The sequence below is a fragment of the Limulus polyphemus genome, unplaced genomic scaffold (assembly GCF_000517525.1).
Source record: "Limulus polyphemus unplaced genomic scaffold, Limulus_polyphemus-2.1.2 Scaffold4684, whole genome shotgun sequence".
NCBI lineage: Eukaryota > Metazoa > Arthropoda > Merostomata > Xiphosura > Limulidae > Limulus > Limulus polyphemus.
In genome coordinates, this window is record NW_013670294.1 from 62,085 (window position 1) to 76,882 (window position 14,798).

The 14,798-nt window shown below is 33.3% G+C and overlaps 1 protein-coding gene across 2 annotated transcripts; it reads right to left on the reverse strand.

Moving 5' to 3' along the window:
- Window positions 1-1,079: 1,079 nt before the first annotated feature.
- LOC106471536 lies at window positions 1,080-14,305 on the reverse strand. Of its 2 annotated transcripts, XM_013932135.2 has the most exons (7): window positions 13,776-14,305; window positions 7,847-8,075; window positions 6,957-7,112; window positions 5,154-5,420; window positions 3,857-3,976; window positions 2,506-2,898; window positions 1,080-1,435 (listed from the first exon to the last, which is right to left on the reverse strand). In XM_013932135.2, the coding sequence occupies exons 2-7, from the start codon at window positions 8,025-8,027 to the stop codon at window positions 1,329-1,331; spliced, it is 1,224 nt and encodes a 407-aa protein (XP_013787589.1). In that variant the 5' UTR covers window positions 8,028-8,075; window positions 13,776-14,305; the 3' UTR covers window positions 1,080-1,328. The 2 variants fall into 2 exon arrangements, with proteins under 2 accessions (XP_013787589.1, XP_022255851.1); XM_022400143.1 differs by lacking the exon at window positions 6,957-7,112.
- Between the last annotated feature and the right edge of the window lie 493 nt (window positions 14,306-14,798).

Consider the following 14,798-nt stretch of genomic DNA (forward strand, 5'->3'; position numbering starts at 1 on the left):
TAGTTTCAAGCTAAATTTTAATTTGCCTAATAACCATTTCATTATTAAAACTACCGATATAGAATGATATATAAATACCAGTATCATATATTGAATATAATGTTAAGTGAAGAAGTATCCCAAAGGGTTTACTGAAAAGAACAGCAGATAAAAAAATCAAGAAGAAAAATGTAGAGGATGTCTTTGATTTAAAAAAAATCATTAAACCATTTGAAATGCTTTTTAATACACATGCTTTCTTATTTTATAATTTTAGTGAGTTTGCTGAAATTTAACTTATTATTTTAATCTAAAGGTTGTATTTGGAGTTAAAACGCAGTATTTTTATCAATAAATTCAATAACAACTAATGAAGTGATATACAGGGTGTCCTAAAAGTCCAGAACCATAGTTGATTCGCACATTTTCTTAATTTCAGATACGTGACTGATTATGGCGCTGTCAAAGCAGGATAAGGTCGAGTTAATCCTGCCGTCAATCCAGACTTGTTTCGAATTAGAAGAGCAGCATGTGGAACACATTTTGTAAAAGTTGTTAAAATGCCTATGGTTTCAGACTCCTCGGATACCCTGCAGGTTGGTGGTTGGTCCTAATAAACACCACAAAGAAGCATATTACATTAATTTCTATAGTGAATTACACGAATAAAAAATAATAATATTACCTTAGCCAGGGTAGCAGACTTTCTGGACTTGACACCTTTTAGTCTTAAGCACCTGTCAACCAACGTGGTGTATCAAGTGTACTTGTCTTTGTTCAGAACAAAGAATTTTCTGGAAACTAGTTACAATATATATGCTTAGTAGTCAAGTAGGTTAATTACGAATAGTATATATCCTTGTGTAACGCTAAGAAATTTGAAAGTTTTGTTGGAATGAGTCTAGGCCTGTGACTATATCGAAACACATGGGGGTTATAGTTTAAAACATAAATTTAACAAGGGGGTACAAAAGACTTTATCGAACATAAATATAGGTTTACTGTGGTGAGTAAAACACCATACAAATAACCTTATTTCATATCAATAAATATTTTTGCTGTGCTTCTTTGTGCCCGAATCCCAAAAAATCAGGTACTCATGCTCTTGTAATAATTTTATTTTCATTCATAATTTCGTTGTATTCACTGTAGAGTATACTATACCAAGTTTACATACATGTACATCTTCGGGCCTTTAACGTTTTAATTATGACTACATTAGTTAACTGAAAATTTTTGAAAGATCATAACGATGAATGCAATTTCAAAGACATATTTAATAATTAGATCAGACTTAGAACTTGATGTTCCTTGGGTTGGAAAATTTTTTATGAAGATTTACAAGTGTATTAACGTCCACTGGTACAAGGGTTTTGTCGATAGTTAATCAAAAATCCACGACTTATAAACTCGGTATTAGTTACAAATCTTGCAGTGAATGGACCGGTTGTTGTATCTGAAAAAAAGAAGAAGATAATTCAGAAATATTTATCTATCAATTATGTACCTTTTAATAATTATAAACTATAGATAGATGGGCAGGTGGGGGTACAACGATAGAAGAACTCCCAGCTAAAACTTCAAAAAACGCTCTTCTTTCACCTACGCCCAGATAAAAAATAATCATATTAATTACTCTGAAAGTTAACGCCCTCCAGTGGCACAGCGGTATGTCTGCGGACTTACGACGCTAGAAACCGGGTTTCGATACCCGTGGTGGACAGAGCGCAGATAGCCCATTGTGTAGCTTTGTGCATAACTACAAACAAAACAAACAAATTGAAAGTTAACTTCAATATATCATAATCCTTTTTTTTATCAGATACTTGGCATATTGGAACTTTGCATAATTTTGTAAGTTCGTGTAATATAACGTAAACAACAAACAAAACATACACACTAAACAAATTTCTTCAGCGCAGTGGAATCTAAACACAGATATCGTACAAAGCAGGTATCTAATTTGTTAACAAGTTCAGTATTGTAATAATTACACGAAACGCATTATCCAGCACAATATTTTAAACCAATATTTAGAAACCTGTAATGATAATACAAAAAATGTAATATGTACTAGATGTAAATACCAATCAAATATTTTACAGAAAGTTTTATCAAAAGATAGTAAAACAGAAGTTAGTGGTATTGCCTTTTTTATCTTTTATACCTTACAATTTTATGTAGCATTAAAATATAATTTTTTTATAACAAATGACCATATTATAAAAACAAACTCAATGAATCTTGTGAGCTCACAACAGGAGGACTGGTTTTTTGCAAGATCACCTATCAAAAGTGCTAAAGTTTTATAGCCTTTTTTAAATGTTATTTACCAAACGTTTTTGAACCTACATGCGTTAGACTAAGATGTTTATATTGTCTGTAAATTGCCAAAGAATAAAAAAATTCCAGGCCTTGAATATGCTGTTTCCATGCACAATCCGAAGTACGTTCCTTATTATTATTATTATTATATAGCCATGTGTTGACAAGAACTGATTTTCTAATACATTAAATGATACTCACCAATTATATCTTTATTCATATTTGCAGGGATATTATTTAGCAGTTTATCATTTAACCGTCCGCCACAGAGTCGGATGCTGGCCAGAATGATGTAGTCTGTCATACATTCTTGCATCCCTGCTCCAGCAGTCGTCAATTGCTGGTTTATTCCTCCAGCCCCCATTTGGATACCGAAGAAAGGATTCACTTGAACTTGTTGTTGTTGGTTTGGTGGAGGAATGAACTCAGGAAGAGAATAAGTCATTGTACAAAAGCCCACCTCTTTCCTGAAGCAGATGGTGTAATCCAGGTTATTAAAATAGCCTTGGTCATTAATCGCGATATCGGAGATATGGTTGAAACTTCTAAAAACACCCTGGACGCCTGTGTAGTATTGTAGACAATTAGGAGGCGCTGTCCAAAAAGAAATCATGTAAAATATAAAAAATTCCAATAGTGGTTGTATTATTTGTGGTTAACAAGCTAAATCAGACTAGTAGTTAACTTATATAGCAATTAATATGGTAGAAAACTATCAAAATGAAAATATTTTCTGGGTTAAATTTTACAGTAATTAATTAATCATTTAAGATAGAAAAATTTAGTTTGAAATTCTAGACGTCACCATGGTACCGATGGTATAATCTGTTTAAAATTTAATTCTAGTCAACAATATAGTATCGATCATAAATCACTGTTTTTAGTACAATTTTGGTAATTACTCTCGTGTGTCGCGAAATCCTAAATTGTCCAAATGTAATCCATTTGATCGTAATGTATATGCGTGTGATGTAAACAGACAATGTCCAAATTATGTACATCTTGTAAATTACGCATGTTGAATAAAATAATTTAGACAATATGTCATTTTTTTAATATTATAAAACTTTCATTCACTTCCTTTGAGTAGAGGAACGTATAATTTGGACGCGGGATAGAATATAGCAGCAAGCTTATATTAACATTATTTATAACTATGATATATAACTTAGTGTTTTGTGTTTTATGCAGTACTAGTTGGAGTACTCGTTTGTTACAAAGGATAGGAAAATTGTGCTTCTATGTATTTATTTTAACATAATAAACATTAAAAGTGCAATAAAAATACATAAAGGTACCAAAACTGAAAAGAAAGACTGTTTTCAAGAATTCTAACAACAGTGGTTACATAGTTCAGCTTTGGTAGTTATTAAAGGGGTTCAACCTGTATCACGGTTTCAAGTTTGGTGCTGATTGATCAAGAAATGTGGAAACGTATAAGGAACAGATACACACACACACATATTGACGTTTATTTATATAGATTGATAACACAATGTTCTCTTCTATGTGATTCTAATTATTACTTTATTGACATAATTTTACTACTTACCCCGGTCCCGACTGCCGCATCCAATCTGTGTGATTCTGATGTCAAAACTTCGAGTTCTGCTTCCTTGAGTAATCACGTTGAGTTGAATAGGTCCCTCTGTTCCAGAAACTTCGATGTAGACTGAAGGTAAAAATTAAGAGTTATAAAGATAGTTTTCAGACCCACTCGAAATTTCAATGAAATGGAGTTATTTGATATCAGGTTTTTAACATGAATTAAGTTGTGTTATAGGTTATTGTTTGGTGTAGTCATTAGAATTGTGTATCTGTCTGTTTTCAGTATTGTGTTTACTAGTTCGGAGTTTTGTTACGAACCAGTAACGTATAATCCAACCAGACTTTTAATACAATCACAAATCTATATTTGCTTTTCTAACTTTTAACTGCGTTGTTTTTTAATTTGTTTGCTTGGTAAAGTTTGACATTTAAATGCATTTATTAATACATCACAGCAACCTGTTTTTGTTTTTCTCCCTCTGAACTTTATAGAGGACGCTTCATTCGTTTTAGTAAAAAAAAAAATTAAAATTGCTGAGTGGTGATAATAGTGCTTAAAAAATATTTGTGGTGATAATGCTCAACAAAAATAATACTAGATGCCAATTTTACCTCAAAAACATATATGTATGTGATGAATCAGAGTTAACAAGCCCTATAGTATTTAGGTTTAGAAAAGAATGTTATTTTTAAAGCCTATATGCTGTCCACAGTGGCTCAGCGGTAAATTTGAATCTTATAACGTAAACAACAACAAAAAACAAACGAGTTACAACAGTGAAGAAGGGAGGACGAGGTCTAGATTGAACTTGACCCTCCCAGGTAGTCCACTATGACCTAAACACCGGCTCAGATAGAACGGGTTTCAACGACAGAAAGAGGTCTAGATTGAACTTGACCCTCTCAGGTAGTCCACTACGCCCTAAACACTGACTCAGATAGAACGGGTTTCAAAGAGAGGAAGAAATTCTGAATTGTACCTGCCCCTCCCAGGTCGCGCACAACGACTAAACACCGATTCAGACAAACAGTCGGGTTTCGACACTCGTGGCGGGCGCATTACAGATAGTCCATTATGTAGCTTTGTGCTTAACATCAAACAAACAAAAAATACTAGGTGTTCAGAGCAGCACTGAGCTCATAATAAATTAAAATGTACATATCTCAATAAATATACTTTCACAGTTTCAAATTATAGTACTCTATAAAAACAGAATATGTTAGAAGCTAAAACTATGAGAATATATATATATTAAAGTCTGTCAACAGTACTTAACTTTTAATTAGATATTTAAACTTACGATGTTGTCCTGTATTAAACCCACATAAAGGTGGAACAACACTATTTTGGCTTTGACCACTGATGACCAATCTATCATCGTTACACACGCCATTTGTGGGCTGACTAATATCGAAGGAAATGAAGTCTAGACGGAACTGGCAGACATTAAAATGAACCTTTCGTATGGAAGCCTGACACGTTCTAGCTTCATTGTAGCCACCGGGATAGTTTGGGTTCTGAAAATATGTTCCATTGTTGAAGCTGTTTCCGCCGCAGGATACTTCGACTGTCGAAGTAATAAAAAAATTAATTAATATTTGATGATGTTATAAAGTAAATATTAGAAAACCAAGTAAAGAAGTTATAACTGACTCACGATTTGTTTTTTATGATAATAATCATGTTACATGCACGGAAGGACGAAAGCATAAATAATCTTATTCAACACAGTTTGTTTATTCATACTAATCTTCAATAGTCTAGTTATCTCAGAAGAAAGCCTCCTAAAGGCTTAACTAAAGTTCAGGGCTCATAAAGCTAAAATCCGGGGTTCGATTCCACGTGGTGAACACAACGCACATAGCCCATTGTATAGATTTGCGCTTAACAAGGAACAACCGATATGAGCTTTTATTACCATAATGGGGACTGGAATGACAACTTCAGGAGGCAGTTTTCATAATCACCGCCCACAATTGTAGGACCTTATTTCTTTTTCTTTTGAGAGCAGTCACCTTCCTCCAACTGTGTGCAGGCAATGAAAGGTGATATAGATGTGGGACGTTGTGTGCTTGACATCTCGCTCTTTCATTGTATTCTATTTTTCTTCTCATCTTAATCCATTATCATTTATTCTTTAACATGAGGCTTGGTGAATAGGGTGTTAAGTTTAATATCCAGTGTATCTCCACCGCCATCTGGATCATACTTCCGCAGTCACCTCCATAGGCCATGACACATTTTGTATTTCCCACATTATAGCCTAGGCCCTAATGAGTTAATATATCTTGGTTATGCTGTGTTATATCTTTATTAAGGTTTGAATTGTGTTAAAAAATATTCACTTTCAATACAGGTTTTTAGCGTAGTTCTTTCTTTTAATGTAAATATTAACTGTTGAAATAATATTTAAGTTTATATTATATAGACTAGCAGAAACGCCATCCTATGGGCGGCTGTTTGTACTGATAACTACTTATCGTAGTATTCATACCTCACTGAAAAAAATTAGAAAAAAGTGAACATTTTCTTTAAAAAGGACTTTTCTGGGGACTTTACTGCACGGGAAAAGTGTTTAGATCGTGCTGATGTAAATTGTAATGTTTTTATACGTTAAAAATGGTAACCTTTATTGAAATGTACAGTTTTTTAAGATCCCCAATTTTTAATATTATTTACAAATTACATCAATAAAGATATAATTAAACCCTCATGTACAGTCCTAGTGAAAGACGTTTTCTTGTTGGGAGGAAAGTACTTTTATTTACAATTGTGTTCTATTATAAAGAAACAGTTGTTGCACACACGTAGTTATGTTTCCAATTGTCTGAATCTTGAATACCCAAAGTGTGAATTTTTTACGGATTTTTGTTTCTGGTTCCATTCAATAGGTAACGCCACATTGCATTTATTATTTCGGTTACATACATAGATCGATACATTTATACACGCTACGTCGATTATAGTAAGATATAGATTTACTAACTCAAAGTTTAGCGTACAAAAGAAAAACGCATAATTTGTCACTATAATACTCTCTAGTTTTATCTTATCACAGCGACATCATCAAAAAATACATAATGCGATACAGTATTTTACTTACACAGGCAGCACACACCATATCCTCCCGCGCATATACCCTCAGCACGACCTCCTCGTGAAATACACTCTGAACTAGAGAAACAGATTCCAGTTCGGTTGATGCTGCTTGTATTACAAGCATCGTTTTCAAACACAGCGAGTGTAAAAATACTAAGAACTGTAGAAAATAATAATTCATCAATATTTAATGTAATTATATTCCCCTTTAAAACTGTTTGTAACGTAAATACCTCATGAATATTTATACACAATTAGTATGAATTATTACGAATTATAAATTTTAAAATAATTCATAAAAACTAAATATATCCAGAGAGAGAGAGAGATGCTGATGTCGGTATTTTCGAAGTTCAATGGAGTTATTATGTTTATATTGTAGAGACATAAGGAAAAATATGATTTCAAAATACGATATGACAGAAATGAATCATATTTACTTTTGGTCATAATGTAAAGTTTAAAGTATACTGCAGAAAATTGTCTCCACGTCTTCGACTTGCAAACTTCATCACCAAATGAAATTACATCTGAGTGTGGTGGTAGTTAATTGGAGGAACTACGAATCTGCTCTATTGGATACTGACTTTTATTGGTGGTCAACTGTCGTAGCAAGTGTTGCATAATGTAAACTGTTTTTTTTCTTCTTCTAAACTCTGTCTTGTAATGCTTAAATACAGTAATGTTAAGCAGATATAATCTGTACATTTATTAAAAGAAATATTTTTCTTTTGAAACTTTTATACTAAATATGTTACTGACAAAGAAACAAGTTGTCTAAAAGTGAACGATTTTTTCTTTGCCAATGGCTTGAATTTTACTGAAATTGCTTACAACAAAACAAAATATAACAGGTTTTATGTAAAATAAATCAAGGATTGTCGGTAAACTTACATTTTCCGTCTCGACCTCTGCTGCTGGTATTATAAGCATTCAAGGATTTATTGAAATAGGAGTCGCGATTTGCTGATTCTCTGGCTTCCGCTAGGTGTCCTGTTAGCGTTGAAACTACTGCATATAAGATGAGAGTTATACAAAGTTTCGATAGCATTGTGAACTCAACTTGGTTTCCCATTACAGTCGTAGTTGTTGAGGTCCTAGTTGCACAATATTATTTCAAATACTAAACAAAGCAGAGAAAAAAGTGTATTGTTATGCAGGCTGCGAGAACATTCATGAAAAAAACTATCAGAAACCAGTACGTACTGAAATGTAGTAAGTCTAACTAGAGGGAAAATAACCCTGTGACAAGATAAAGACTAACTAAGCAGCTTTTTTTTGGGTGTGGATATCTTGAAAAGCATATTTGCAATAGCACCTTCAGTTTAAGTAACATTCATAACTAAAGACTATTTTTAATGCATACATGAACTGATATCAGTAACTATTTCAAATTGTACTATAGACAACTGAATAGTTTTCCTAAGATTCCTTTTAGTCTAGTGTTCTGCTTTTTGGGAAACATTAAAACATTTGGTGTATTTAATTCTATTTTTTCATCCAGGGTATCACTTTAGGTTCTGTTTTGCATTCAAGATTTTTTTGTTTTTTTTTGTTGTTGTTGTTTCCCGAGAATTCAGTGTCAGTACAAACAAGAACAAGAGAAAAAAAAGAGCCAAGTAAAACTTAACCAATTTGGACCTATGTTGCGACTTTCAGTTTATATTTAATTTATGTTGTTAGTGGGCAAATACAGTTCCGAATGTATCACGTTTTAATATCATTTTGGTCGTAATTTAAGGTTCAAACTATATTACAGAGAGATATTTCTACCTCTTCTGCTTACAAACATCATAGTGGAATGAAACCACGCCTCAATGTGATGGGAATGGCTTGAAGGAACTCAAATTCTGATCAATTGGGCACTGACTTTCATTGGTAGCGAACTATCATAGCCAGTATTACACAAGGTTAATTGTTTTTTCTAAAGTCTGTCTTCAGAAAAGTTACAGTTTGAGTACGTCGCCTGAAGCAACTCTACTCTTACAAAAACTTAGTAACATTCTTCTTCACTCAATTACTCTTTTGGTCACTATTTATCGATCTCACTGATACTTGACCTAAAGGATAGAACTTTCAGATACGAAAATTCCAAGGCATATACATTACAGTGGGAGTTATGAGTTTTCGTATTTTTGTGTTAAATTGATTTCTTGAACCTACGTGTTTTCCTGGTATCATGAATGTATCTCTTTGTAAGGAACATGGATACGATTCAGGTAAATACGTGCATACCCCTCTATTTCCTACGTTAGGTATATTAGACGACTCTAAACGAATACTTAACATTTTTTAATGGACACCGAATCCTTTCAAAATCCAACAGTGCAACTAAAGTACATGATGCCATAGCTGTGATCATTTCTCTTCTTGAATCTATACAATTTTTGATCATTACTTTTGGTACTAATGATCTGAAACCAACCGATAATTCTGCTGAATACTGCTTTTCAGATATTTAACTTTAGTCTCTGATCACACTTTAAACTTGCTATCTTTAGTGTAATCCATAGACATGTAAACAGACACTTTTTATCTGATGACTTCAACACGCAAAGCAGCACGCAACTCGACAACAAAATTCAGCATTTTAAACGAACTAACCCAAAACCTTTACATACTCAACCCCCAATTTGTCTTCATTAATCACACAAACCTAAAACCAATCCTCAATTTTATCGCGCGTGCTGGACTTCATCTCAATATTTCTGGTATCTTTACCTTGATTTCAAACTTAAAATACTTTATTTCTTGCTGTATTCTCCCAGTCTTTTCTTCCTCCTCCAAGTCACCCCAACATTCTATCTTTGCTGTTACTAACAGTTTTTCTTATCTAAACTCTACATCTACTTCTATCTTGACCGTATCAACGTATCCCCCTTCTAGTACCTCTGTTACTCAATCTTTTCCATGTAACAACTCGTTCACTTTCTCACGGGTTCTTCCTTTCGTTCTGCTAACAAACTCAACCCAATTAACCCTTTTCCAACCAACAACAAGTTCCATCATTTAATTCTTCTTATGCTTCTGTTGTTCGTTCTTCTTTAATCACAAACCATTCACCTTCCACTTCCTTGTCTTCAAAAGTACACAAAACCAACGCCAGTGTAACTACTGCATATTCTACACTACAATATTCGCCATCCAACTGTTCACTCACTTCTTCTGCAGAGTTTCCTTCATCTTAGTCCTTCTTCTTATAGCATCAGCTTTCATAATGATCTTTAACCTACATTCTATGCTTCGTCACTTCGTCACACTCTGAAGAAGACAGCAACTCCTCTCTTCTTTCTCTTGAACTCCCCCCCCCTTCCAGCGTCATTCTCGCTCCAGTATCTGACAATACTCAAACTAAAGCACGATGCGAGCCTTTTAACTACAGTAGAAAAGAACATTTCCAGAAACTGAAAAACGCACCAGATACCATCAACATAAGGTTATAGAGTTTCATGTATATAAAAACATATATCTATGAATCATCGTTTACCAATTTTAATTAATAATATAAAAATACTTCAAAGTTTTACAATAAGTTATAATTCTGATTTGATATATGCTAACATAGCATACGAAACATTTGTCAATGAATAAACTAGGAATCGGGAGAAGAAAATGTTAAATTTCTATTTATTTAACTAAAACCAACTATCAGACATTTTGAACGAAATATCTTTATTAAGCTATCAATCTTAAGAATTTAAATGCATTGATTTGCAGCATCTATGGCTCAGCCTAAGATACATATTTTTATTTTAGCCGCATATATAAATATATAAATAATATCTAGCTCCTTTCTATCCTTTAATAACTGTAAACAAATAATTTAGACTTTTCATGTCTGACTTCCACCTATTTCGAATTAACAAAAATAAAATAAATAATATTTGAAATATCTAATTTTGATTCCCTTCTTATCAAAATGTTATAACGTAACACAGGCAAAAGAGCCCCCCCCCCATTGTATGTCTGCGGACTTACAAAGCTAGAAACCGGGTTTCGATACCCATGGTGTGCAGAGCACAGACAGCCCATTGTGTAACTTTGTGCTTAACTTCCGACAAACAAGACAGGGAAGTCAATTTATTATGTAGAAAACGCAATGTTGACTGAATAATTTCCACACCTTTACCTACTACAGAAGTTTTACGTTGTATATCTACGAATCAGAAACTTCTTCTGTCACTTGATCTTACAAATCTTCTGCGAGCCAAATCTAAATTATTATTTGGCAAAACGTCCGCGTGTGTTTTCCTTTATAGCTGGCGAACTGCTGAACCGATGGTATTGTTGCGTCATTGAGGTCACGTGACTGGTGTGGCGCCACCTATTTTCTAGAACTATCCTGTACCTTGGCGAATGCTCTAGCATTTACTAGATATAGGTTAGTCTGGTATATAGAAGAGGGTGACAACGTGACGGGACAATAATGTAATGTGTGTGTAGATAGTGAGTAATTGAACTCCTGTCAGAAGTATTGTTGACGTACGTTGATATAGCGTTTGTTATAGAGCGACTGTTGAAAATAAGTGTATCGTAAAGTTATATTCGGAAAGAATAAACCAGTTTTATTAAGAAAGGACTTGTGTCGCTTAAGTTTCGTCGGAACGAAGTTACGGAAAGTTAATTAACAAACGGAGACGTAACAGTATATATCTTTAGAGTTTCCAGAAAAGTAACAAGAGGGGTCTTGGTTCAGATGTGACCTATCTAAGTCATCCTCCTGGATGCCCCTATTACTTCCCCGTGCGTAAGACGGTAAATCTGGCAGTATTACATATATTCTCGAAGATATGATCTGACAGTATTACATATATCCTCGAAGATATGATCTGGCAGTATTACATATATCCTCGAAGATATGATCTGGCAGTATTACATATATCCTCGAAGATATGATTTTCCACAATTTTAGGTGAGTATGATATTAATTACTACTTGTAAAAAGCCTTAGGATCAGAGTTATTACTTTTAACCAAGAGAAAAATATATTGAACTGTAAAATCATCATATTATGAATAATCTTATTCCACAGCTTCAAAAGCTCATTCTCGAAGCTACTTTTTCCTTTATTTTTAGAAATAACTAGTTTAGATTTCGTTAAACAACTTTCCACACTATTGTGTTAACATTTCTTTACGCGAAACTGATGGTAGAAACCTCGGAACAAAACCAGAGACTGAAACGATACCTCAGTATGTAAATAAAGCAAAATTTTCTCGAAACTAGAACGAGGCCTCATACCATGTTTACAATGTTTCATTAAAACTTACACCATCCAGTTAAAATATTTAACAAATTATGTAGTTATAGGAATGAACGTCTTTCTCAAACCTCCACAGGGAAGTTAAAATGCTTGTTAATATACGATTTACTTCACAGTTACGTAAATCGTTTAACATCAAGACTGTTCAACGTATTAATTAAACTGCTACTTTTTTCAAGAAAGACGACAAAAAAAAATGTTTTTTATTCTACCCGACGTTTCGGCTTACGAATGTCTTTGAACATTTTGTAACCAGTGACGTTCAAAGACCCTTGAAAAGACGTAAGCCGAAATGTCTGGTAGAATAAAAAACAACCATCTGAAGTTGTTTGTTGTCTTTTTTTCACGGTTTCTATCCTTCAATCACGACTGAAAACTTTAAGATATTCCTAACTTCTACGTTTTCTGGTAATATACATTTCAAAATTATTATTTGTTTAATTTCTTAGTTTATTAAAGTAATGTTCCCGTTTTTTCCCACAATTCAACGAGTTTTCCTAATAACAACCTTAAAACATAAACTGTTCCAGTGATATTATTGTCCATATTACATTCAAAATTCAAACTGAACCTCACCTAGTTATTTTAACTTAGAAGCCCGTGTACTTTATTGTGCCTCTGATACTTAAGTATTATAATTTGCTCCTTTACCATAAATGAGGAAATGACGTAGTCAGTAATCTTTATATAATGACCAAATGAGCCTTTTATAAGGAGATGCAATTAATTAACATTCATTTCCGATCAGAGTGAGCTACCTAAAACATCAAACTGGTAACGAACACAGGTAATTAAGTATACGTTCTTACTTATAAATGCATTATTTCATAAGTTGGGTACTCTCGTTGCTAATGGTATTTCTGGCCGTAATCCCAATAATATATCATGAGGTTCAGCCATCTAAGGAGATTTAGGCTAGTCCTAAATACATATATTAATCTAACAATACAAAACAATCTACTTGTGACTTTAAAAATCGGGTTTCGCTGCCAGTGGTGAACACGGTACGGATAGTTCATTGTGTAGCTTTGCACTTAACAACAAACAAACAAACAAAACAAAACAATCTTTACAATAAAAGTATAATTACAAAAATAAAATCGAAAAATAATAAAACTAGATACATTAATCATTCTAAGCAAAATTGTTAATTAAAGTAACAATAAAGAAATAATACAGAACACCTTACTTATGGAACACAGAAGCTGTTGGCTTTGTGTACTGCCGTATAATTAATTTTAGTTGATCAGTGTAACTTCAGTATAACTAAGTTGAGCTTTCTACAACAACAGTTTATGTTAGAAGGTTATCTGAAGCACTATAGTCTTTAAAAGTAAAACTAATAACTACTCTGGTCATCGTAACCTTTGTTATTTCCTTACTAGGCTCTTCAAAACGAATCACATAAGATAAAGTGTATATATGTTCTTCCAATCACAGTGAATTTACTTTGAAACTGAGTCTTGCAAATCCTCGACTTTAAAAATCCAATAGCTAGAACGCTTTTTAAATGTAGAATTTTCACAATTAATGATGAAGTAAAATTTATAAAACACTTACAGCCAAACTGACTTCCCTCGACAACTGATGAAGTTGGTGATGCCAACGGTCAACGTGTTTGACTTTGCTAATTTGGTGGGTCTAATAGACTTACAGAGCTTTCCAAGATTTAAGAAACGAAAGCAGAATCGACTGGATATTTTGGATAACACAGTGACATATACTCTCAACGCAGCGACATATACTCTCAACACAGCGACATATACTCTTACCAGTATATTCAAACTTTTCCGAACTCAAGTTAATGTTACAAAATCCTGAAAAATTAATGTTTCAGACCTTCAGAACAAAATAAGGTGCCTATAAAAACTGCCTTTGTTTTTATACAAATGCTTGACTGAAGATGTAATTAAAACAGTGGAAATCTTCACTCGCCCACGGTAAAAATACAGATATGTTTGTCCATGTAACAAACGCGGGCGTTGTTTGTTTTCTAAAGCTGCATATCTAAATACTCTACTGACATTTGTATAACGCTATTATTTATCATAGTGACCTAGAGTTCTTTGGGGATTAAACTCGAAAGACGTTGATACTTCTGGAGCGTAAAATTGAGTTTTCTCGTGTCATTGGGCAAAGCGAACAACCAAGGAAAAAAAAAGGTGGGTATGGGCGAATGTCTTCGCTTATTAAACAATATGACCTCCCTTTTGTCAACAGTCCAAATCGGTCATCTCTAGCGCCCTCTATTGAACATGTAGAGACACGAAACAAAGTATAGAGAAGGAAAACAACAAAGCTTTAATTTAACGGCTATCATGTCAAAGAAATCTGAAAGATTTACTAATATTTACGGCAAAAGTTGTTGTTTGTTATTAAACATAAACCCGGTTTCTAGCGTTGTAAGTCTGCAGACATACCATTGTGCCACTGGGGGATATGGCAAAAGAAATTCAAGTATGTATGTTATATATATGTGTATGTATGTATGTATATTATATATATGTATGTATGTTATATACATATGTATGTATGTATGTGTATATTATATATATGTATGTATGTATGTATATTATATATATG